Below are 26,566 nucleotides of genomic sequence, written 5' to 3' on the forward strand. Positions count from 1 at the left end.
CCGGCCGTGTAAGTAGTCCGAACGGTCTATCGCCGTCTCTTCCGGTGTGTCCGCTTCCAGAGGGGGCATGTTGCGAGCACAGGAGCAGGCATTTTTGCCGGTCCCTGCGAAAGCCTCCAAAATAAGACCCTCTCGTCGTAAAGATGGAGAAACGGGGCACTCCTCTAGGGGAGTGGTAGGCGTCGTTCGTTTTCTCTGGAATCGGAACCACGGAGGGGAAACGGGATAGACCTAGTAGGACCAACTGCACGGTTCGTGTCGCGTCTTTCCCAATTTTGCCTAATTTTTCCATAATGTAATTGCTTGGCAGAACTAAACGAGGAGATCGAAGGAACATTGATTCCTTCCATCTCTTTGGTTTAGTATCTTCGTTTGTATCGCGTGTCGAGGGAGATCGATGGAACTTTGATTCCATCTATCTCTCTCCGGGTCTCCGCTCGCAGCAACCTCCACGTGGTGAGACCTGGTAATCGGCATTACTCGCGACGTAGTATTACTCGCCGCCAGTAGTGCCGAGCTAATTGGCTGCGAATTTAGAATAGTTTTATCGTTTGAATTATAAGAATGAAACAAATGTAAAGTTATTTTACTGCATAAGCTATCATTACTTCCCGTGTTCTCTAACCTTAAGTAACATGTTTGAAACCTTCTTGTACATGCAAACACTGTCCATTGTAAATAATGCCGACCTAATCGGCAATGTACTGAGATTAGTTACTTAGTATATAAGAATTAATTTTATATTGTAACATTAAAAAATTTTTGAGGCGGCTAAGATTGTTTGATACTTGTATGACGATGATAGTAGAAATATCATTGTATGCCGAAAAGTATGTATGTTCATTAAATAAACCGAACATATTCAAAAACTCCTGTGTCTTTTAATTACAACTTTCCTCTACCTTTCCTGCATTGCTATGAATTATTTCATCCACAATTAAATGACGTCATTTCCAAGAGTCCGCGAAAAAAGGAATACCTCCTAGACTATCATGTTCTCCTGATACCAAGGTTCCAAAATCTCGAAAAATTTCAGCAAAAGTTCAGAAATTCATTCAAAACTCTCGAAAATTTCAATTCGCGGCAATTCCAGGAATTTGACGTCATTTCCAAGAATCCGTGAAATAAGAATACCTCCTAGACTATCATGTTCTCCTGATACCAAGGTTCCAAAATCTCGAAAAATTTCAGCAAAAGTTCAGAAATTCATTCAAAACTCTCGAAAATTTCAATTCGCGGAAATTCCAGGAATTTGACGTCATTTCCAAGAATCCGCGAAATAAGAATACCTCCTTGTACATCATGTTCTCCTGATACCAAAGTCTCGAAATCGACGAATAATTTTAGCAAACCTTCAGAAATTCGTTCAAAAATCCCGCAAAATCTGAATTCGCGGAAATTCTTGGAATTTGACGTCATTTCTGAGAATCCGCGAAATCGTGCCACTTCCTCGCATATCATATTCTCCTGGTACCAAAACTCCAAAAATCTGAAATTTTCTAAAATATTTGCCCGAAATTCAGACTTCGTTATCAGGAGAACACGACAGCCAAGGAGGTGGCACAATTCTACGTGTTCTTAGAAATGACGTCAAATTCCTGGAATTTCCGCGCCACTGATATTTAGCGGGATTTTCGAATAAATTTCTGAACTTTTGCTGAAATGTTTCGTCGATTTCGAGACTTTGGCATCACGAACACATGCAACTCGAGGAGGTATAGTTTTACTAATGTGATAATATCGGTTTAAGAAATGGATGGATATCATGGGTAAAAAGAAAGTTTCTGTTCTTACATAAAATGAATTTATTGAAATACTTCAATACAATCGAGATACAATCACACTCTTTCGCTTCATCAATCTATTCATACTTTCATTCGCATTACAAAAATGTTCTTTTCTATTTGTTCTTATATCTTAAATAAGTATTCTAAGTTCGCAGCCAATTAGCTCGGCATTACTCGCGACGAGTAATAATACATCGCGAGTAATGCCGATTACCAGGTCTCACCACGTGGAGGTTGCTGCGAGCGGAGACCCTGAGAGAGATAGATGGAATCAAAGTTCCATCGATCTCCCTCGTCATACCTTACAAACGAAATTACTAAACCGCAGAGATCGAAGGAATCAAATTTCCTACAGCCGGTCGTGTATCTGGTCGGAATGGTCGATCGCCGTCTGTTCTGATGGGTAAAAGGATAAGTGATTGTCGTTTCCAAAATAATTTATTCCGTAGAGTGTAGCATTAAACGATCAACAATTTAATTTGAATATTTTATGTGTATATTTGTTTAGTTTCTCACATAACGTATTCACATTTGCATTGTTACAGTGCGATTTATATGGTGTATTTTTATAAATACAGTACATTGTATTCGCATGCACACAAAATTAACATCCCGCACTCAAAACACTAAGTACGCAAACTTCAAAATATTCGATGTTCTACATGAACTAACAATATAAAATTGACACTAGACATCTTGCATTGGAATAATTTTTAAATAATTCCGTGCAAAACAAAGGGGATGAGAAGAAAAGTATCTATAAGTTACACTTATTCGTATCAGACATCACAGAAATAACAATTGAAAACTCCAAAACTCGAGTGAATTTATAATATAATATGAATAATAAAATAGGAAAAATTAATTTTTGTTTTTAATTTGGATTTTTCTTTTCAATTTACTGGCATAGATTTTAGAATAAATTAACGTTACTCTTATTTTTTAATTTTTTTTTTTAATAAATATAAATAGAATTTCTAATAGTGGGTAATAAAGTTGCATCTTTATCTTGGACAAAAATTTTATCGATTGCTTCGATCGCAAATGTATGAATAATGGATTAAAACTTTGCAAGAAGTCTTTACATACTGTTATAAGACATTTAGTTTATCGTAATATTGTTCTTTATCGAAATGCTGCAATATTCTGAAACTTATATTTGAATATTAGTATGTAAATCTGGTCACACTTAGCTGTATAACGGATTTGTGAAAGAGATCGATCGAACGTAGAAGAAATACGAGATCTGTTTGCGAGGTATCCACACTTACCACATAATGAAAATACTATATGTAAAATTCTAAAATTGTATACAGTGATGTGTATTTCGTTACTTACAAGTGGGTCTAAGTAGTTCGCTACTTTCTCTTCTTGTCACTTTTCGCATTTTGAATAGATAATGTCATAATAGAATACAAACGAAAAGTATACTGTTACTACGGTATGCATAAATGATGCGATCGAGAAAATATCATACGTATCTGATCTACAGTAATTACACAAATGATCGAAACGTTGCACGTGTAATTGAATGATACGGCACAGTAGAGATTGTTTTCTTTAAATATTTATACACACAACATTCGTACATTATGTTAAGTTATAGAGGAACGAAAGATAGTTTAATGATATTTTACCCGACGTTTTAAACGTAATTATCTAAATATTTATTCAAATAATATTAATATAGTTAGGTAAATGAAAAACAGGTAATAGAAAACGGCTTTGTTCTTGGCTCGTATTTTGAAATATATCGATCTAACAAACGTTTTGTAGAAATTATTTTGAAGACGAACAACGTTTAAGATCTGTGTGAAAATTGTATAGAACGATCGACGATAATTATTTCTTCTTGGCATTCTTTTTCACATCGTTGCCTGTCAATACGTTTTCCTTGGAAGCATGAGTGCCAGTAACCCCCCAACTGCAAATAATTGACTAATTATTTAATTGATAATTGTATTGCAAACAATTTTTGCAAAATGCTACATGAAATACTCTTATACTTTTCTTTAATTCGAGTTATAATATTTAAAGTATAATATTTTCAACTAAGCATTGTACAGTATATATTTCTAGAAAAACAAATACAGTGTAACATAAAATGGAACATAAATCAATCGAATCTTTACACCAATGATAACTTCGTTATATAATTAGATGTCTTCGAAAACATCTACCTAAAAACAATACTAGAAATTTCCACGAAACATCGATGACTATTGCCAATTTAATAATACGATACGCAGCAAAAATGAGAATTCAAAAATATTAATATTCCGCACGAATAATCTACTATCTACAAAAATTTAAAGTACACAATAGACTTTATAAGCAGAATTTCTTTTTCGTTTGTAAATTTATAAATTTATTTATATTGATGTTAGATTTAAGGTGCTAATTATAATTATCGTAATCACAAGTATTTCAAACAGCAATGATTATCATATCACCGGATTATTGGCTATTATATTCATCAGAATAATTATTTATTTTTCGATAATTATAATAATCGAAGCAGTAATTTATTACTTTGTAATTGCAATTATCATAACGTATCATCGGTTATTCAGGAACCATGATTATTAATTAGTTAAAGCCGGAAATTGAGTATTTTGGAACCAATTATCTATCTGATCGACCCAAATAAAAAAAAAAAGGTTAAGTCGGGTCTATATCGATCATAATTACTTGGAATCGATAGAAACGTCGATTGATGGAGGGTTAAATGATTTGTTGCAAAATGCAACAAATATATATAATATCTACACGTATGTGTAAGCACATATAAGCTGATATAGTTTGTTTGGATTCTGATTTTGAGAAAATGCATCACTTTTACAGAACGTTATACAAATAACATTTTACACTTACGGATCACTAAACTGCCGACCAAGAAAATCGGTACCTCGCAGCTAATGTCGAGCAACATTCCAAAAGCCAAGTTGCTAGCGATTGCACCGATTCTGCCAAAAAATGTCATCATACACATCGCGACAGCGGCCACGTGCGTTGGAAATATATCGACCACGATACTCCCCATTACGAAATTCGCAGTAACTATAGTTAACGAGAACATGCAGGTTACCATCAGTATTTGTAACGAGGACCTGACGAAGTAAATCCCGAAACCAAAGATGCCAGCCAACAGCATGGTTGTCACTGAAATGTAAAACGAGCTCAGTTATCGTTACAACGTGAACAAACATTCGATCGATCGAAGAATCGAGTACAAAGTTGACGAGGCTTTCTATTCTTTATTAAGTAAACCATTGGTAATATTTTTGCTCGAATCGCGATCATTTTTTTCTGTCACGCGGTATTCCTATGATCAGGGCAAGACAACTCTTAACATTAGGTTTACGAACGTTTCTTGTATACCTACTTCCAGGTACACCCCATTTGATCGATTATGTGTTTTATATACATATATACGATTACAATTGTACTTTGATACATTTTTCTCTAAATAAATCAATTACTGTCCTTATTCGTTGTTGGAACAGTGAGAAAAATCGATTTATAGTACTATTTGAAAAAGGTTTGTTTTGCAGAAGGAAACACTATCGAAACCTAGGAAGATCAAACAATTGACAAGACAATCGAGAAACAAATATGACTCGAGTCATTTTCCAATGGAACGTATCTTCTTCAACAATTTCTTTTTATCCAATGTGTAAAGATTTTTCAATATAAAAAAGACATGTCTTTTCTAACATGTATCAAAACTGTCCATTTTTGAACACTGTTTTTTTGTTCACGATTTCTTCGAATTTTTATATATTTAAATTTACCTGGTATTGTTCGCCGGCCTACACGGTTCGCCAGATAACCAGACGCGATGTTGCCGAGCAAACAGAATGCATTGATGGTCAACGAATTAATAAACACCATTTTGTCCATGTTAGGTCTACACTCGTTGATACTTGTCGACTCGATTAAAATGTTCGGCGGAGGTGTCGAAACATTTTGCAAATTGGCTTCGTGCATTAATCTGCAAACGCTCACGGTTCGGTTCGGGTGTATGTTGTGATAGTTCTCGAAACGATTGAACAACTCTGGCAGCCACAAACTTAAACCGTAATACCTGAAAAATAAGCAATTTTATTCGGTTAACCGATCGATGCAATTGAAACGAGAAAATTAAATTACGCGTTAACAATAAATTCTTAGACGAGCACGAACTTCGATAACCTTGAAATTATTAAACGTACGTGTTCGAAGTTATCTTTGTTAAACATTTGACTCTATTTTGGTAGAAGAACACGCAGTGCTTTTCTTCCAGGTTGTTGAACCTTTCGTAATTTTTTTCGAAATTAGAAATATAAGACAAAGTGACTTTGTAATAAATATCTTTTTCACATTATAGAATATTTGAGGCTTTTGTAATTGTTTGTAGACACTCCAAATATAGCAAAAAATGAAACTTTCCAATAAAAGACAATTATTCTCCCCCCTCTCTCTGTCTCACACAGTATATTTTACGAAAATCTTACCCAAACATGTTTGTGAAATAAATGGTCCAACTGAGAAGTGCGTATTGAAGAAGTGGCGGTGATGAGATGGAACGCATTTGTTGCCAAATATTTTTTAGTAATTCTGTTAATACACTCGATCCAGAGAGGGTTCTGTCATTGTTAATAATATTCATAGCATCATCGGGTAATAATACCTTTACCTAAATAAAAAACGTACGATGATTAATTATCATGTTATATCTTTAATTTGTTAATAAAGAGGAATCTATTTTTTTCGTGTTTATGGTATTAACCTGGTATTCTTTGATCTTTAATATTTTCTAATTTGTAAATAAAAAGATCTGGAACTTAAATCATAGTAATCGTTTCGTATTCCCTGTTACGATTCAAACAAATAAATATATGTTATACGAAACCTTCGCGTTGTTGTTGGAAAAATTGTTTAATAATAGTAATTTCTCTCGATGAAATTTAATTCGGAATTCCAGAGATTCCTGTACATAGATTCATATGCACATACATATTACAATAACGAGAAATGATTATTGTTACTTACAGGGTATTCATCCTCGTGGTGACCTGTGTTCGCAGCATAGATTTTTCGTAAAATCGCCAATGCTTCTTTAGTTTTACCTTGAGAAATTAGAAATTTAGGACTCTCAGGAAACCTGGTGGCTATCACAGTGACCATTAACGTTGGTATTCCAATAATGGCCAAGAAAAGTCGCCAAGAATTGTACAGAATGCCGTGGAATTGAAAGGATATTGGCAGTGGTATGATTATCCAAGCCAATCCTAGAGAAAGGACAGTAATTGTTATTTTTACATGTCTTGAAAATCAAAAATAAACTGTACTTAAAATAAAAAATATGTTCGCTAACACAAGTTATTCGATCGATATAAATCTACCTTGTTGCTCTTTATATTTCTCTAATTAAACGACTAAATTTATCTTATTCGACGGAATACTTAAACCACACCTTTTTATCGAAAAGTATTGTGACGTATACGTTTATTTTAGTTTATACAATCGTTTCAATTAATCGTGAGCTCCCAGTTTGTAAAGTACAAAATCGACAAGAAATACAGAAGCAGGAAAACTAATAAGGTTGACAATAATTGTGATCTCCCAAGTTTCTACTTTTAAATAAAAAAAAAAGTGTCCAGATTCCTAAAACCGTTTGAGTGTTGTTTACAATTAAATCGACAGGTGATGATTGGACCAGTCAAACCTTGGAAGATGTTTGATGGTCTGTAAAAGAAAGCTCTAGAATGAAATTAGAGGGGCAAGAGTCGCTGAAGTATGATCGAGTGTAAGGTCAGACAAGTGGAATTGCAGGTGTATGGTCAGACAAGCAGAAATGCGAGTGTATGGCCAGACAAGTGGAATTGCGGTCGTGTGGTCAGACAAGTAGATAGTGCGTGGTCAGACAAGTAGATAGTGTATGGTCAGACAAGTAGAAAATGCGGGTGTGTGGTCAGACAACTACGAATATATGGTCAGACAAGCAGAAATGTGAGTGAGTGTGATGACTCGGTTCGTTGTAAAAGTTATTAAACCTTACCAGGTATTATTAACCAGGAAAGTGTCCAAAAGAATCCGACGTAACAAATGGACTTTACCCTGTGTTTCTCTGTATGGAATTCACCAAGATAGGTATAGATGAGCGAGCCGGGAGCACCAATGCTACAATAAATAATTTGTAAAACATAAAGAAACAACAACGGCTAGAGTTCGAATATAACAATTTCTGGTATGTGTTGAAGAAGAAACATTTGTCGTTATATATATATATATATCAATTGTATGAATTATACTCTCGATAACATTGAAAACTATAAGTATATTTATTTCAACTTTCTCAGCGCGTGTCAATTATTATTGTTTTCTGATTTCTAGAATATATAACATGTAGAGAGTAACATTCGTGATTCAAAAGTCGACTAATGGAATACTTACAAAAATCCACTAAGTGCTCTAAAAATCAGCAGAATTTTAAAGCTTTGGGATAGACTTCCTCCAATTGACAAAATACTGTCACACATCATAGTTAGGAGAAGAATGTACCTTCTGCCATAGGCATCTGCGAAAACTCCCCAGAAGAGAGCACTAATTACTCCTCCTAATGAAAAAAGTCAGAGTATCGATTAGATAACAAAATACGATTTGAAAAAGAAATACAGAGAAGAGAACAATAATAATACAGCGTATATCATGTAACACGATACAAGTTACTTTCTGAGAAAGTATTAGAAATAGTGACAAATTTTTTTTGGTAGTTTACAGTGTTCATTTAAGACCGTTTAAATGTGTGATAAATGGAATACAAATGTTAAGTATCGCAAAGAAACAAAAAAAATTTTTTCAAAAACTATTTGGCACTAGTATCATAGTTGGAGTACTTTAAAGTTTTATATTTTGCTGCAATTCAACGATTTTTCATATCTTTAACATGATATATATGTATACGTCTACTACGTGTCGAATTTTCCATACGTCATAAATTAATGATGACAACTCCACAAAAGTATAATAAAAAATTCTATTTCATTCCCCAAAAGTAAAATTGTATTTTCATATAAAAGAAATGGAAAAAATGTACATTTATTGCCTTTACTTTTGGGAAAGTAAGTTTATGGTGTCTGTCTTTGGTGAACAGTGATATTAACAGTAAAGTTAATCGACGTTAATCATGTGAGCAACAAGTAGGACGTTATATAAAAACTGTTCTTCAATTTTGCTAATGAAATAAGTGCTATCGAACGTGTCTAATAAAGTTGCAATGAATGTGCATGTTGATTGAAACATAGTACGTTACGATGGAACTGACCTGACCGTTTTCGAGGTTTTATTTAAAAACTTTTTCCAGACACAGTTTTTTCTATGGTTACACAAGTTCTGTCATGCACACTAGTGTCAAATAGTTCTGTTTAATTTTTTAGGCGTAAAAACATTTGTTTAAAAAACCAATAATTCAGGAAATAATTGCATGTAAAGGTTTAAATGAGACTAATCGGTCTGGGTCGTTGTATGTAAGCAAGTTAAATTCTTTACCATAATTTATGACAGATTATTATCGATCGTTCTAAGTAAATTCATTATATTTAAAATGCAAAAGGTTTAATTATATTTCTTAAACACTGACGAACAATTTATGATAAAACTTTTCTTACCTATAAGAAAGGCAACATTCAGGAGACCTTTCTGTTCGGATGACAATTTGAGATCACACTCTGCAGATGGTAAAATATATGCGTTTATGCCATTTTGACAACCAACGCAAACAAACATCGCACCGCACAATAGTAGGAAACTGTAGTGAAATCTTCCGTATCCTTGACATAATAAATTTAATCAGTAATAAGATTATCGTTAATTAGAAACTATCAAATTAATTAAAAATTATTATAAAATTAATCAATATAACGTAACATATATTTAAGTGAAATAATTTATTACTGTTCATAAGTAATTTGTGTTATCATTGATACAGAGAGAAATTATCCAAATGATAATTTATAACTGCATATAAATGTAATTTCAAGAATTTTTTCATAATTCCTTACCACAAAGTTTGATAGCTTTCTCGAAGTCTGCAGTTCCATCCTTGCAAACATGATTGTTTTCTAAAAAAAATTACGTATATACAATACAGCTACTAATACAATATTCACACAATATGTAGTTAATGAAATATTTACAAAAAGAAATTTATCATTATGGTTAGATTTGATTAAATTAGGCTTTTTCGGAGCAAGGTTGCATACACTACGATCTTATATAAACGTTATCAAATAATTACGATCCATTCATTAAACTTCGTCCGATTAATAACTTTTTAATTAAATAATTTAGTAACGATATAAGTACGTATGTATGTCACGTAAAATATTATAATTTACTATTAACTAAACGTTCATTTTGATGAATGCGATGCGAATCATATATTGTTCGTAAGTCTTTTAATATTTTGCAGTAAATTGCAGTATGATTATTTATGTCTGCTATACTTAAATGATGAGGTAACAAGTATTGTGACAAATATTCTAAGCGTAAGAATTTTGTAAGAATTTTCCATACGTGGAATATAATACTCTTCTTGATGTTCTATCGGGTCGCTTTTAATTACTATTAGCACAATCAAGATAGTGACACCAGCAATTGATGGTAAATGCACGGTAGGTGAAGTCCATTAAATTTGTCTTTATAGTAGATTGAGATAACTTTGGGTACTCAAAAAACTGAGGACCAGAATATGGAGAAAGTAATTAATTACAAAGGATAATCTTTTTCTCTCTAAACAGATTATTATATAATTATATATAATATGGTTTGTAACAGTCAAATGTAAATAATAAGTTCTCAGTTTTTAGATAATTTTTAGAAATTTAAAATGTGAAAATTAGCATTTTCTACAGAACTCATTTGGATTGGTATCATTTGCTCTTCACTATATATATATGTACTTTTTCTACCTAAAGCTACGATACACAGTGGGCACAACTTTCGATTTATAATAGATATTTCAATAAAATTTTAAAAAATAATTATTTATAAGTTTGGCCTGTCCACCGATTTCGATGATTTTTGGATACTTTATAGAGGACAAAATTCGAAACAACTTTTTCCTCGTAGGAATGTAGCGGTCAAATTTTTAATTAATTACCTTTTCAACGATTTATGAATGATCTTGAAAATGAAAAAACTGTAAGAACATAACCAAGGACGAGTCGTTAATCGACCATTTGTACACACGAAGTGGTAAATGAAACGGTAATTAAAAGAACAATTGTATTTTGACATTTCGCCGGGATCTATTATGCAATTGTATTCGCATTCAAGTATATGGCGATGCACCTGCAGATCAGTCGTGCGTATTCTTTCAACAAACACGCCAACGAACAGAACGATCGACCTGGTAGACGAAATTATGTCAACGATGATGGAAGGAAGTAATTATCGCGAGTTCGGTAATAATGATCTTCTTGATCTTTGATCTACACAGACACGCAGAGACAGATGTCGCATTCTGTGAAATTTTAAAAGAAACCAATTGTACTTTTCGGGAAATTGTACGCGCTAGAAATCACATTTCTCGAAGCAGAACACTTCAATTGTTGGAAAATTGTTATTGCCACAAATTAAACGAACTTGAATAATTAGAATTGTGTTATAAATGTTTAGAAATATGTATTTGTCTAATATTGTACCGTGATACTGTATTCATTTCTCTGTTTCTGGAATATTGTTATTTATGAAAAAAAATGTTTGGGGCATCGAATAATTAAAAAATGCCTTGCAATAAATGAAATTCAATTTTGTACATATTAAAACAGTTCCAGTTTACAGAAGTATTTAAAATAGTGGGCGAATAATAAACGGTAACCTGATCTGACAAAATAATTGATTTTCGTAAATCCTATAACATAAGGAACAAGACAGGGAATAAATTCTGATAATTTTACATCAACAATGACGCAATGACGTTCGTAAATTAATCGTTGACGTTGAAAGTCGACAACCAAAACGTACTAATCGAAATCATTCTACATAAATGTGATATTGTGGTTGAAATTGTTTTGCTTTGATTATTATTATACTGTTTAGTAACGGTACGCAACTGCAATCACTGACGTAAGAAGGAAACAGGCAAGCACGTTCTTGCATATTTTTCATTAATATTAGTGTATTTGCTGATACGTAACATTTTTATTCGTTTACGACAAATGTAACAAAGTGCGTTTTTTGCGAATGCAGTTTGAAATATTCGAAGCGAACTAAACAGTGTTGATTTAAAATTACCGAAACTATCTTTAGATTCAAAATAGCTGACTAATTAATAAGTTTAATTTGCCAAACATTAATTAATAAATGTATCAATGGTGAAATACTTGTTACATTTATATTTCTCCTCGAAAAATATTTTTCTTTTCTACTGAAAAAAATATATAAATGAAAACTGCATACGTTATTGCATTCGATACATTATGTTCTCGGTGTTCTTGTAAAATAAAATTGTCTAATTCTACTGGATAATTTGTAAGGTGTTGATCGTAACTGAAACTATCGAATACTATAAAACATCGCAAAATTTCGACAGATAAACATTAAACTCTGCCTGCAATTATGTGAATTACTTCCTTATAAAAAGAAGACATATTCACTTTTAAACTTCTTGATTATTTAAACTGCTTTATTCAAATAAATGTTCATTGTTGATAATCAAAATGCAAACTTTCTTTGCTAACGCGGTTGAAAATGTATATTCTTCAATTAAATTTCTTGAAACAAAAATTACACATAATTTCGAGTATAACTTTCCTGGCTTGATATTTCGTACATTTTTACGTTTTGCGAGATATAATATTAAAATGCAAAGTCTTGCAATTTTCACGGCACAATATGATGCGAGTTTACTGTGCTAAATTTATGGCGACCGAGAGTCGTCTTTCGAGTGCAAAGGGTTAAATAATACATCATATATAAGTTCACAATTTGTTATACTGAAGAAGACTAAAATATAATATCAAAAATGTATTATAAAACGATGCTTGTTACGATTGAAGAGCAAACATTTTATTATTATTTTACTTTTGTATTTATATTCACTAACCACGTATTCCTCGTAGAGGGTTCATGCAAGGGTTGAAATGTCAGGTTAAATTTAATTTAAATAATTTTTCTCATTAACCGACATATTATTTATCATCATCATCATAATCGTCATTATTATTATTATCACTATTATTACTATTATTCTCCTTATTATTATTTTACGCGCCTACTGTTAATTCTGATCAACATCTATGAACTTTTAATTACGTTTTCCATTACTTCGGTATACTACAATATAAAATACACAGCGTTTACCTACAATATTCTATATTTTGTTTCTCTTGCCTAAAAAATTGTCTTAATTAATCGTCTCAATTGTCGAAAAAATCAATGTCGAGTGCAATGAAGACACTATAGAAATCATCATTGTCATAAAAATGCATCGTACTGACCCACTGAAAACGATAGAGAGGCGATCTGGTTCACCATCGCGATGTCCTCTAGATGACAGCTCCAAGAACACACTGTCCTCTCTCTGTCAAACTCCAGACGAGTACTGATCACGTAAAGTGGACAGAAACCTCTGTTTGATTAACGCCGCGATCGACACGGAAAACGTCTACGCTATCAACGCTCGCGTCGCTTTAAGTATTGTCACGTGCTTGTACGATCGGCCAGGAACGAATGAGAGCACGATCCCTCGATGGCGAAAATTTCCTCCCTACCTGTTTCCATTGGTAAAATCCGCGTGGTGAACCGATTCCTCGTGCGCACATCCGTAACGCGGATTGACGCATTCCACAGTCTTTGTTTGTTCCGAGTTCTGTGACGAGTAAAGACGTTTCGAGTTTTCGAATTCGAGCGAGGAACTACTTGCAAACGCGCGAGACCACGCGGCAACCTTTGTTGATCGCTGGGTGCGCGTAACAACGTTCGATTCGGAGAAGTGCGATTATTATGTGCGCCTTAGTAATTGGTCTATGCGTGGGGCGTTGAGAAAAAGGACTTAGAGAGGGTATAGAAGTCACTAAACTGACAATGAATAAAAAATACTTGGTCAACGCAGCCCGAAAAATTAACATTGCTCGAATTGAAAGAGAGAAGCTACTTCCGGTCGCAATATTACATGGTGACTGACTTGCTTGTTGATGCTAAGAAGATATTGTGATATTATAAAATAGAGAAATATAATCAATAATTGTATCTAATTAATGTTGCGTTCAATCATTGTTAATATATCATAATTTTCTAATATTATATAATATTATTGGGTTGTTTGGAAAGTCATTTCGTTTTCCAAAATGGAGAATATATAATTTGATAAAATGTTTACACACTCTAAAAAAATCGTGTTTCATTTTCATAAAAAAAAAAAAAACGAAATGACTTTCCGAACAACTTAATGTAATATAGAGTAGAATCTCGATTATCCAAGTTAATTGATGGGTACGAACGTTTAGTTAATGAACACATAATTTTTTTAAAAAAACTATAAGTATTGTATGTATATAATAAGAATCATAAATGATAAACTTAAACCTTAAACCTTGGGTTTCAAATTTTCTTGGCTATTTAATTACACGACATTTTTTAGTAAATGTAATTCAGTAAAATTACATTCCTTTTGCGTCTCGTACTATCTGAACTTATTTTCTAAACCCTCAAATACTTCAAAATGTTGATGTATATTGTTATCATCATTATATTCAAGTTCCAATATAGAGTTTGTTAATAGAGGAACAAAAAGTTAGCATACATAAAAGGTTCGACTCATTGGTTTGATTGAAACGAGATGCTCGATTAATTATTATAAAATATTAAATTTTGTTAGATATGGCTAAAAAGATACCAATTTTCAAAATTATGTAAAATTTTAGAAAAATCATTTCCATTGGAATTAAGTGATACGTTTGACGTATTACTAGACTCCCACGTTAGTCCTGTGCAATTAACATCTTGCAATATACAGGTACACCATTTAATGCAAATGCAAGCATTGATAACGGTGTTTGTTCTGGGTGCGGTTCTTTGTAATTAGGCTCGTTGACCCGAAGAATTAGGAATGAATCGATATTCAATTCAACTGTCACACCTTCACTTGCGTTACTTTTATATTTAAGAAAGCTTGAGTACATTTTCACAGTATGCACTTCAAGCTAATGATACTATAGTATACATATATATAATATTATAATGATTTTATAGTCGTAACTGAGAAGATATTCTTCATTAAATACTATAGTAATTTTATAGACGTAGATGCAAAGATACTCGAAAATAAATTATAAGTCAAAAGAAAAGATATAAAAGTTTCTAGTTTTGTTTGATCATTTATCTGTTAAGCTTTCTACATGTAGTATTTTTATCGACTTCAGTTTTTCAGTTGAAGAGAGTACCTAGAATCACCATACTTAAACGAAGATGTCTACACCTCACTGAGTCACACGATCTAAAATACCGACCTCGAATAGTATCAGTGGTTTGTAACGCGATCTATGTTTACAGTTGTCTATTAGAAATGAATTAGATATTACAGGTAATGCTTTTCGTGTCACGAAGCTCTGACGTCTCTTTACCATTTCAGTGTCACGTTCATTGTTATCGATTCAGAAAGGTATAAGACTTGAGCGCTGAGAGCGATAAGAATTAAAACTATTTTTGTCGATGTTACTTCCATAAATATGTTTAACAGTATCTCTAGTTATACTTAAACTTTTTAGCAAAATAATCAAAAAACTACAAGGGTAACCATTATTATCTATAGATTGATTATACTCAAAATCTAATCAGATTTTGAAATCAAGATATTTGATTATTTCAAATATAAAGTTTTATTGAAATCCATGAAGCTATTTAGATACAATTATATTAATAATATTCGAACCAATTTTTTTCTTTAATAGCTAAACGTGATCAAGGGTTCTTAAAAGGTACTAATCCTTCGTTTCTTTTTTGTCGTATTAATCGGTCGGTTGGATTTATCATTGTACGATGTTCAGTTAGGAAACTTAGAACGCAGCTTGACTCCAAACAGAAACGATGGACGATCATGCCATCTATCTGAAAATCTAACTTCAGTTTGTTCAAGTTTAAAGAGAAAGCTTCACATTCACTTTCTTTCTCAACTCACCTTCTTTCAAGCTCACGGATATGCGAGCCCTGATTAGTGTGTAATTATCAGATTATTGCATCGACATCAGCGCTATTTGTGACGGATTTTGTAGTATTCAGTGTCGTAAAATTGGGTTAGTGGTAACTAACCTCTATTTCTGATGGTTTCAGATTTATGACAATGTCAGCAAGTGTTTGACATAATTTTGTCGTAAAATTTTTAATTCTTTAAGAATTACTTTATTTGTAACTAATATGGCTACATTTGACCACAGTACAACCGATATTTTCTCTCGATTAGAGTATGCATTTCCTATTTTAAACGAAAAGGTTTGATTATATTTTGTAAATATTTACTCAAATCCTACAAACATTTTATGAATTATTTTTAATAATAACTTACTGATTTTTTATAATTATATGAATTGTTACCTCTATGTAACTTATTATATCAGAAAGTAATTAAAATAGGTTTAAAACATTTATTTTTATATCATTCTTACACTAAGGTAACATAATATTTCTCTTTTTTAAGCTTCACAATGAATGTACAGACGAAGAATTTACGAAAATAATTAATGAAATAAAGGCGCTAAACTTAACACATTTAGTTATGGATATGGTTATTTATCATATAGAGGTATACATTCGACAAAATGTAGCCCCAGTGTTTTGGAAAAAATTTATGACTACTGTAGATGGACAAAAAGGTTTTGAACGGTTTAAATGTGCAGTAGATGAATTATATATACATGTAACAGAATTTTTACCACTATTAAAAAAATTAGAATATCTTAAACAACATGAATTAGTTCATTCATCAGAGGGAAATGATATATTCAGTCAATTTAAATTGATTGTACGATCTACATTATTAAGTCAATTGCCACTCCATTATGAGCATATACTAAAGCAATTTTATAAAATTGCGTTTAATGTATTTTGTTGTACAGATAATTCTACACATGGTAATTAATATTAAAATTTAATCCTTATATTCTTTTTAATTTTATTAATTTGATTTTTATTTATGTAATCTTGTATCATATATGTGAATAATTTACTTTAATTCAGAAAATGAATGAAATAAAATTTATTATATTTCTAGAAATAGAATTTATTATACAGTGTATGCATACATTTGTAGAATATGTCTACTACTTATTTTAACACATGCCATAAATTTGTATCTTTAAATGATGCTGTGATCATTGAAATATTTTCTATCTTCTAACTTTTTACATACACTGTATAATTTTAACATGCAAAACTGGTAATTGAGATATAATATGATGTTTTTTGTAGGAACTACTGGTAGTGATTGTCTTAAATGCTTAGGCTGCTACCAGGAAGTGGAAAAATGTTGCTGTCAAATGATAGTAATTATGTTTCATGCAACAAACAGAAAATTAATCGAATTAGAACTATTGGAAAGGCTAGTGGGTAATGTTCTCACATCATTGATTCATATATATATCAAAAGTCATGTAAATCAATCATGTGATAAAACATTTGATGTATCACAGTTAGAAACATTGGAAAATGTAAGATTTTATTATATATATTGTACTCTTTCAAACGTGTTTATGTTAATATGAATATTACTTATTGGAAATTGTATTTATCATAACTTTAGATGACAAATGGTCATTAATTATAATATTTGATTTTATAGTGGCTTGAAACAGTTGTTATGAGTTGGTTAATAAGAGTCTATTCTGGTGGTTTTTCAAAGACTGCATCTTTAAGTGATGAAACTCGTAATACTATAGAGAAATTTAAACAAAAATTATCTCATTTTTTATATGAAACATATACAAGATTTAGAATTGAACAACTCTTTGATATTATAATAGGTATTCTTTTATATATTAAATGCAAAGCTTATGTACATGATATAATACATCTATTATGTATAGATATACTATGTATAACAGATATTCTTATGTTTAGAATATCCTGATTCTCAGCCAGCAATTGATGATTTACACATTTGTTTGCAACGGACTGACTTGCGAAAAGTTTTAGTAGAAAGTTTACAGGAAGCTCTAAAAACACGTTTATTGCATCCAGGTGTAAATACACCAGATATATTAACAGCTTATATTGCAGCGATAAGAGCATTAAGACAATTAGATCCTACAGGAGTTCTTCTCGAAACGATAACAGAACCTATCAAGTAATTACTATTAGTATTAAATAACTATTAGTTCACAATAAAATTATATTTGTTTTATCATTAAAAATTTGCAGGAAATAACTTATTTTAAGTTGTTATTAAATTTCTGTAGAATATATTTATGAATTTCATTTCATCTAGAGTTTATTTGAGATCTAGAGAAGATACAGTACGTTGTGTTGTGAGTGATTTGCTCGATGATTCACCAAGTGATCTAGCAGATGAATTAGTTAAAGGCGAATCTTTACAGTTGGATGATTGTTCTGTTGATGAAGAAAATGAAAATTGGGATAAATGGATGCCTGATCCTGTTGATGCTGATCCTGGTATATTTAAATATGAAACAAATTATATATTTTAGATGTCATAATAATAAATTTTAATCTATTTCTTTTTTTCAGCAAAATCAGCCCAACGGAGAATGTCAGATATAATATCAATGTTAGTAAATATATATGGAAGTCAGGATTTATTTGTAAACGAATATCGCACATTATTAGCAGACAGATTACTATCTCAGTTAAATTACCATACTGAACGAGAAATTCGGCACTTAGAATTATTGAAAAGACGTTTTGGAGAAAATCAACTTCATTATTGTGAAGTTATGTTAAAAGATGTATATGATTCTAAAAGAATAGATGGACACATACAATCTGACACTAGTTATATTTTAAAGAAAGAGCAATTTCCTACATCTGCTTTAATATTGTCAGCACAATTTTGGCCACCATTTAAAGAAAACTGGAAATTAGAATTACCTAAATTTGTGCAAAATCAATTACATAAATATGTAAACGCATTTGAAACTTTAAAAGGGAACAGAACACTTTGTTGGAAACCTCATCTTGGGAACGTTACATTAGAGATTGAATTAAAGGATAGAAAGTTAGATATAAATGTCACACCAATACATGCTACAATAATCCTACATTTTCAAGATAAAAGTAAGAAATATTATAATTTATATAAATTCTTTTACAATTTAAGATATCCAATATGACACAATTGTTTCAACAATACAAGATATACAGTGATTTCGTAAAACCAGAATTAAAATATCTCCTTAATTTCATTTTGAAATATTTAAAGGAAATAAAAGCTTGTACACAAGAAAAGAGCAATGAGACAAATTCAACTACATTATAATTTTGTTGAAAACTTTTAAAAGGAAGTATGTTCAATGATTTCATTGTTGGACTATTCTAATAGTTTATTAAGCTTTTATTAAAACAAAGAATTTAAATTTTGTATTTCTGAATCACAATTTGAAACATCTCTTTATTAAAATCATACATGACTCATACTGTACATATTCCTTAACAATATACATTTAGTCTTTAAATGGTTTTTGTAGAAGAGTGGACTTTAGAAGAACTTGCAGAAGTAATGCATGCTCCTGCAACTGTACTTCGAAGAAAAATAACTTTTTGGGTTTCACAAGGTCTTCTAAAAGAAAGTTCTAACGATGTTTTTGTATTACAAGAAGAAAGCACAACAAAAAACAGATCCCTCTCAGATATTGTTGAAGAAGAAGAAGTTGAAAGTGCAATGGCATCTGCGAGTGATCAAAGGGAGGAGGAATTACAAGTATTTTGGTCCTATATTGTTGGAATGTTGACCAATTTAGATTCAATGCCTTTAGAAAGAATCCATCAAATGCTCAAAATGTTTGCATCACAAGGTCCTGGAGCAATGGAATGTGGTTTGCCCGAATTGAGACAATTTCTTGATAGAAAAGTTAGGGAACATCAGTTGTTATTTTCAGGTGGTTTATATCGTCTGCCAAAATCATAAAGTTCTAATATATTTTCTATTGTTGTTTATTTTACTGTACAGTGTTATCCTTGCTACTTTTCATTGATCGTTTTTTCATCCTCCTACTGTTGTAATGTGTTAATACTCAATATCTGTTGATTTTTGAAACAAAAATCATTATATTCCATAGTTATTGGTTTTACATAAATTAATAGAACTAAACGTAAAACTAATAATGTTAATATGTTAATATTATATTTATCACCCACACCTTTCACTATAGGATAATGTCCAGTATACAAACTGTACATTCATAACCATCAATTGTAACTTTAACAACTGTCTATATTTGAGATATATTATGATTAAATTTCTATCAACTTTAGTAACAAATCAATTATTAATTTAATTGCATTTTTCTTTGGCATACAACTACCAACATATCTACTTTAACACTTTTAATTAAATTGTAGCACTCAATTAAAACATTTAATTATATCTATATAAATAGGTTTTGGTTGTTTGAACCTTTCCATTATGCTTTTGATTTTCGCCAGTTACCTTATTTGAATTGATCCCTATACTTGTTATATAAAATTATTGTTTCAGTACTAATATATTACGAACAAATTTAGAATATCGCTACCTACTAATAATACAGACCTCTATCCGATCTATAGTCAATACTACCGCTAACAAGATATAGAATAGATGTCTCACCTTACCAAGGAGTTGATGTATCACGATCTGAAATACCAACCTCGGAAAACATCAATGGTTTTATAGCGACCTTATTGTTTGAGAGCGGTGTTTCTAGGAATTACATCCATTGAATGTCGAATGTTGTGCGCTATAAAAATTTTTTGTACAAAACATTATTACATTCAGTCCTATATCTTAAGAAATTATTCTGAGTTCGCACCTGAAACGCACAGTGAAAATAAATCGTTGTGAAACGAAACATTTTCATGATAATTTTACGTGTTACTTTTATAACTTTCCTACCTGAGTAATCCTCGACGCTGACAACGCAATGTTATTCGAAGTACGATGTCAATAATGTTTGTCCTCTCTTCTAGGAATGTAAGTTTCGATGGTTGGTAGGACTTTCCCCCACTCACTGCCTAATTGGCTACGTCACGCCGCGTTCCGCGAGGGGTCGTTCATTCGCCCCGGGGAAGTCAAAAGGATAACACCTGTTGAAAGATTCGCGAGGCACGAGAAATCTGCGATCACCGAGGTGCGTGTCCTTTACGTATTGATATTTAATAGCTTTTTATCGCTATTACGATTCTCGTTGGCTTTCTATCCGCGTATTATCCAATATTAAGATACTTTTGATCATAAATTCAATCGGTACCGCGAACAAAATTCACGGCTTGGCGCTTCTTTTACATACTTTATCTAGTATTAATAGATACGTATCGATTTGAATTTTTGGATTTAATTACGGTTTTGCGTATGATACTTCGAGTTAGCATATTGTTTAATTATAATACGGCCTCATTTACTTCGATAAATGTGTTTTAAATTTATTGCTTCCGTTATAGGTTCCCGTTTGAAATTGGAGGCGCTGGTGTTGCGTCATCGACGCCATGACACTTCAAGATCAGTTCAAACGAAATTCGCGGACTTCTGGAACAATCTTCAAAGTAGTAAGATCAACAAGTAATACGTGTGTAACTATTCTACTTTTATTATCTCTTATTCAATTGTTGTTTCCTGTATGTATCCGTGATTTAAATGTCGTCCAGTGCGAAGAGCAAGTAAGAAAAGATAAATTTAAATTATTTTGACGTTGATATATATTATAATTTAAAATTGAATTTTAACCTCTTGGCGGTATTGTAAGATGTGAATGGAATATTGGAGCAACTCATGTATTATTGCATTTCGGTCACGGTTTAGTATGTTTTAGTATTGTTTATGCGGGATGCAAATGATTGTTCGTAAATTTATCTTTATAAAGACATTACAATTGCGTTTGCATACGAGTTCTAGATGCAAGTTTGACTATACATAGAAACTACGCGGTCGTATATTAACGTGTTGTTTAAACTCGAGTAACTAAAGAACTTTGAATTTTGCAACGAGTTTCTAAATATTTATAAAAATTCGCGATATACTCACAATTCGTCAAATATGAAAACATTTGCAACTCTAACAATAAAAGTCCATTTGTAATAATATTTTTGAATTGAACAATTACTCGATATTGATATATTTAATGACAAAATGGAAATATCAAGGAAGAGCAGTATTTCTTTCACAAATACTCGATTCAAAAGCCCCCCGGCCATTTTATTAACCACCCTTTCTTTCAGAAATTTTGATGGCCGCGTGCAATGCGGTCAGTAGAGTCAAATTTTATTGCGTAGTAAGTTATTGTTTTTCGGAGCACAGTGGCTCCGAGTAGAGTTTCGTTGAGATTTTAGACACACGCGATCTAGATTCAGTGTTTCTCGTGCATTGTAAATTCTTTCCAGAGCATCGTGGCTCTCTTTCTTTTTCCAATCGCGAAAATAGAATCAATATTGTTCGTCGACCACGATCGCGTTACTATCTATTTTCATTTATTTTTCCTTTTTTTTTGTAATCATCAAAATTACTCGTCATCGGTATTAGAGTCAGTGCATCACTGAAGAGGAATATTGAGCGATGCTTCACGAGTGAATAATGTAAGTATATAAATATATACTTCTCTACTAAAATTGAAATTATTTTTCTAAAAACAAATTGTCATATTTCGTGATAGTTTTTACAGATTTTCCACATCTTGGGATCGAGTCCATGGATCCAACAACTTCCCCGATGACGTTGGGCTGGAAAATCAACGACGACCTGGTAAATCAGCATCATCGGAGTACATCGCCAGGGTATTCGCTCGATCGTGTTCTACGTGTCGGTGAGTCGCATGCTATTTGTTTTCCTCCGGTCCCCAAACATGTCGTAGGACGAAAGATCCGAATCGACACGGGTGACCGGTTGTATTTATATTCGTATCCTTGGCAAGTACAGTGACCACGGGTATGTTTACAACACACCCGTGCGTAGTAACATTTCACGATATATTTCCTAGTTCAGGTTAGGGGTCTTCTTGTACATCGCGTTTTTCATATAACATTTATGATTGAAAATATGTTATATTTAATATTTATTAAACGAATATACGAGCATTTGCAATCAAGTAGACGTATGAATATAAATGATGATTACAATGACACGATTATAGAGAAATATTTATAATATAAATTGAATGTAGCAATATTTTGATTTGTGTCTCATTAATGGAGAAGTCGGATACCCTCCGACTTTGTTATTACGATTACGATTAATATCAATGATAATATTCTTGAATATTTGATAATTTTCGGTATTATAGTTTGTCTTTACTCGATAAGGAATATGTTAAATTTTATGTACAAGAAGACATTTCGCGACGAGTAGATTTCTGAGTCAAAGTTACATGTTTTACACACTATTTACATCTATTGAAAAATTTTCTTTGACGACGAAATCGCTCGAGGGAAATTCAGTATTTTAATTAATAATTTAATCAATTTGATTCAAATATTTATCATGAATTTTCACATTACATTATTTGCAAGATAATTATTATTAAGTAATTAGTTTTTTCTTCTAAGTAACGCAATTTTTATTGTAGTAATTTTCCTTCTGAAAACAATTTTTTCATTTTCTCTTAACTTTTTACAAATAAGAGGTAGAGTCATTTTAATGAAAAGTGAAATGCGAAAGAACGAAAGAATACTATCTCGTTATACGTTATATATATTAACCACTGTTTCTAGTTCAGGATTTTCAGGACAATTGTTCCGTGTCCATTGCTCGAACTCGTTAAAGTGCCCAGGTGTTACTTGACCGAGCGAAAGCAATGTTCACGTTGACTTAGTTTGTAAGATTTACAATAATAATCTATGGTAGCGGTTGACATTGCGCTAGCGTATCGTGCACGACGTAACTTTCCACATGTGTGTGTGTGGTTAGGCTGTGGAGTTGCGTCGGTTTGAAAATATATCAAACTGTTACATTAAATGATATTCTATAATGACATATTATTATTTGCAACTTGTAATTAATTACAATCAAATGTCCATTCCCTATTGTATTTATATTCCAATTATTTACATTCTTACCTAAATACATATTTTTCCATATACAATGATAATGTTATACATTTTACAAAATGAACCTATTGTATTTATATTACAATTGTTCACATTCTTGCCTAAATACATATTTCTTTCCATATACAATGATAATGTTATACATTTATAATTCGTTAAAATGCTACACGATACGTATACGCAATGGTCGCTAGCCTTTGTCAGCCGATTTCAGGAAATTGGTACGTACCTTAGAGTGTGCATGTTGTTGTAAAGCTCGGGTGTCGGAGGCGTCCCGGGGACGCCTCCCTAGGTTAGGCATATTGCACCCGAGTGGTATACTTGAGAATCGTGAAGTGGTTGTGTTTGAGAGATTGCGTTTTCCCATTTTTTAAATATAGGTTTAGGTAGGTAGGTAACTTGCTTCTGGTATGTGTGCTAAAAATAATTAGGTAGGGTCCAGGGCAGGTCGTCGCATTCTCAATTCGGGTAGGCGCGTTTTCGCGCGACGTGCCTGCACCTGTAGGACAATTCGAAGAATTGATAGCGAAGCTGGTCCAAACGGAACATGCCGTTTGCTTCCGGCGTTGCTTTCTATTCTTTGGATCTCTTTCCCTTAGCTTTCGCGGACGCGGTCGCGTCGATTAGGGCGTCGAAACGAACGTTAGGCTTGAGATTCTTCGTCCGTGCATTGCACGACCAACGATTTCTGAAATCGTTTGCACGGTCGCACGCGCGCTGCACCGAATCTCGGGCCTAGGAGTTTCAGATCGGGCAGTGCCGCCCGAAGAAAGAAGAGGCTGGTATGCCGAAGAGGCTGATAAGCCGAAGAGGCCTCGACAAACTGTCTCAAGAGAGGGCTGCAACAAATGGCTCTCCATTTTCGAATGTTCGTTCGAAGATGGATAGTCATTCCTGTTACTACTTTGTCACTGTACTTGCATGTAGTTATGTAGTAGTTAGTGTGTTTTTCAGCTGGCGTGTGCACGTAATAGCACATTGTACATGTGCATACATATGTGCATACATATGTGCATACATATGTGCTGGCCCTTTGGGCCTGCAACCTGGTGACGCATCGCGATTTGAATTAGCGTTGCGAACAAGTACTGATCGCAGTTGATATTAATCCTGCGGATTGAGTACTAATCACGGTTGAGATTAGTGTTGCGAATGAGAACTGAACGCGTTTGATCTTAGTGTGGCGAATGAGAACTAATTGCGGTTGAAATTAGTGTTGCGAACAAGTACTGATCGCAGTTGATATTAATCTTGCGGATTGAGTACTGATCGCGGTTGAGATTAGTGTTGCGAATAAGAACTGAACGCGTTTGATATTAATGTTGCGAATAGAATTGATCACGGTTTGAATTAGAGTCGCGAATGAGAACTAATCACAGTTGATACTAATCCTGCGAATTGAGTACCGATCGCGGTTGAAATTAGTGTGGCGAATGAGAACTGATCGCGGTTGAAATTAATGTTGCGAATAGAATTGATCACGGTTTGAATTAGAGTCGCGAATGAGAACTAATCGCGGTTGAAATTAGTGTTGCGAACAAGTACTGACCGCAGTTGATATTAATCCTGCGGATTGAGTACTGATCGCGGTTGAAATTAGTGTCGCGAATGAGAATTGATCGCGGTTGAAATTAGTGTCGCGAATGAGAATTGATCGCGGTTGAAATTAGCGTTGCGAATTATGAATATTAATTGCGTCTGAATAACGAAGCACCTCTACATGCGTGCTCTTGGAGCAAATTTTGCATATAATCCCTATAAATTAGCGTTGCGAATAATAAAGCACCTTTCGCGATTTTTATTGATAATTTTTTCATTTCACATGTAATTAGTAGTAAATTAACTTCACGAATATGGAAACAGTCTGTGTGACTGTTCTCGGGAGTATTTTTTCATTTTCTATTTAATAATTAGTGTTGCGAATAAGAAAGCAGTCTGTGCGGCTGCTCTCGGGAGTATTTTTTTCATTTTCTATTTAATAAATTAGTGTTGCGAAGAAGAAAGCAGTTTATGCGGCTGCTCTCGGGAGTATTTTTTCATTTTCTATTTAATAAATTAGTGTTGCGACAGAATGACCCATAATTACGGTTTTGTTCCCATTTCTGAGGAATTATGATGATTTTCATGGATGATCACTCACAGATGATTTTTGTTTCAGGTTCTTCGGAGATGCCTCGGAGCTGATGTCATTGTCAATTAATTAATAATTTTGTTGTAATTGTCCCATTGAAAATCGAGTATTTGTTACTGGAAATACAGCTAGGAAGTTAATAGTAGATTATATAATTTTTTGAATCATATCTATGTATCTTTGTAACATTTTTGACGTATTTAAAGAATACTATTTTATCGGTGAAATGATCGTAATGATAAATTCAGCTAGTTATTGTAACTTTTATAGTAGAGGCTTTTCATTATTATAGTTGTTACGAGATATAGTACTTTTTTTAACCGCAGTTGATTTGCAAGAAATTTGGTGCAATATAGTAGTGTATATTTTTATGAATATTTGAAACTTTTTGCATCGATCAAAGTTTGTTCGCGATCGTTGT

The 26,566-nt window shown here is 32.5% G+C and overlaps 2 protein-coding genes across 3 annotated transcripts; one reads left to right on the forward strand and one right to left on the reverse strand.

Annotated features, from left to right (window-relative positions):
• Positions 1-2,237: 2,237 nt before the first annotated feature.
• LOC143149051 (synaptic vesicle glycoprotein 2C) lies at positions 2,238-13,614 on the reverse strand. 2 transcript variants are annotated; one of them, XM_076316069.1, is made up of 10 exons: positions 13,547-13,614; positions 9,833-9,892; positions 9,440-9,601; positions 8,226-8,388; positions 7,831-7,952; positions 6,822-7,060; positions 6,284-6,465; positions 5,582-5,874; positions 4,662-4,949; positions 2,238-3,711 (listed from the first exon to the last, which is right to left on the reverse strand). In XM_076316069.1, the coding sequence occupies exons 1-10, from the start codon at positions 13,554-13,556 to the stop codon at positions 3,668-3,670; spliced, it is 1,563 nt and encodes a 520-aa protein (XP_076172184.1). In that variant the 5' UTR covers positions 13,557-13,614; the 3' UTR covers positions 2,238-3,667. The 2 variants fall into 2 exon arrangements, with proteins under 2 accessions (XP_076172184.1, XP_076172183.1); XM_076316068.1 differs by lacking the exon at positions 13,547-13,614 and adding an exon at positions 13,274-13,464.
• Positions 13,615-15,915: 2,301 nt separating this feature from the next.
• Morula (anaphase promoting complex subunit morula) lies at positions 15,916-19,937 on the forward strand. The gene is made up of 8 exons (XM_076315772.1): positions 15,916-16,262; positions 16,468-16,900; positions 17,238-17,476; positions 17,608-17,788; positions 17,886-18,111; positions 18,253-18,437; positions 18,513-19,058; positions 19,469-19,937. Exons 1-8 carry the CDS (start codon positions 16,188-16,190, stop codon positions 19,906-19,908), a joined length of 2,325 nt encoding a protein of 774 aa, XP_076171887.1. The 5' UTR covers positions 15,916-16,187; the 3' UTR covers positions 19,909-19,937.
• Positions 19,938-26,566: the final 6,629 nt, after the last annotated feature.

The sequence above is a fragment of the Ptiloglossa arizonensis genome, chromosome 7 (genome assembly GCF_051014685.1).
Source record: "Ptiloglossa arizonensis isolate GNS036 chromosome 7, iyPtiAriz1_principal, whole genome shotgun sequence".
Taxonomy (NCBI): Eukaryota; Metazoa; Arthropoda; class Insecta; order Hymenoptera; family Colletidae; genus Ptiloglossa; species Ptiloglossa arizonensis.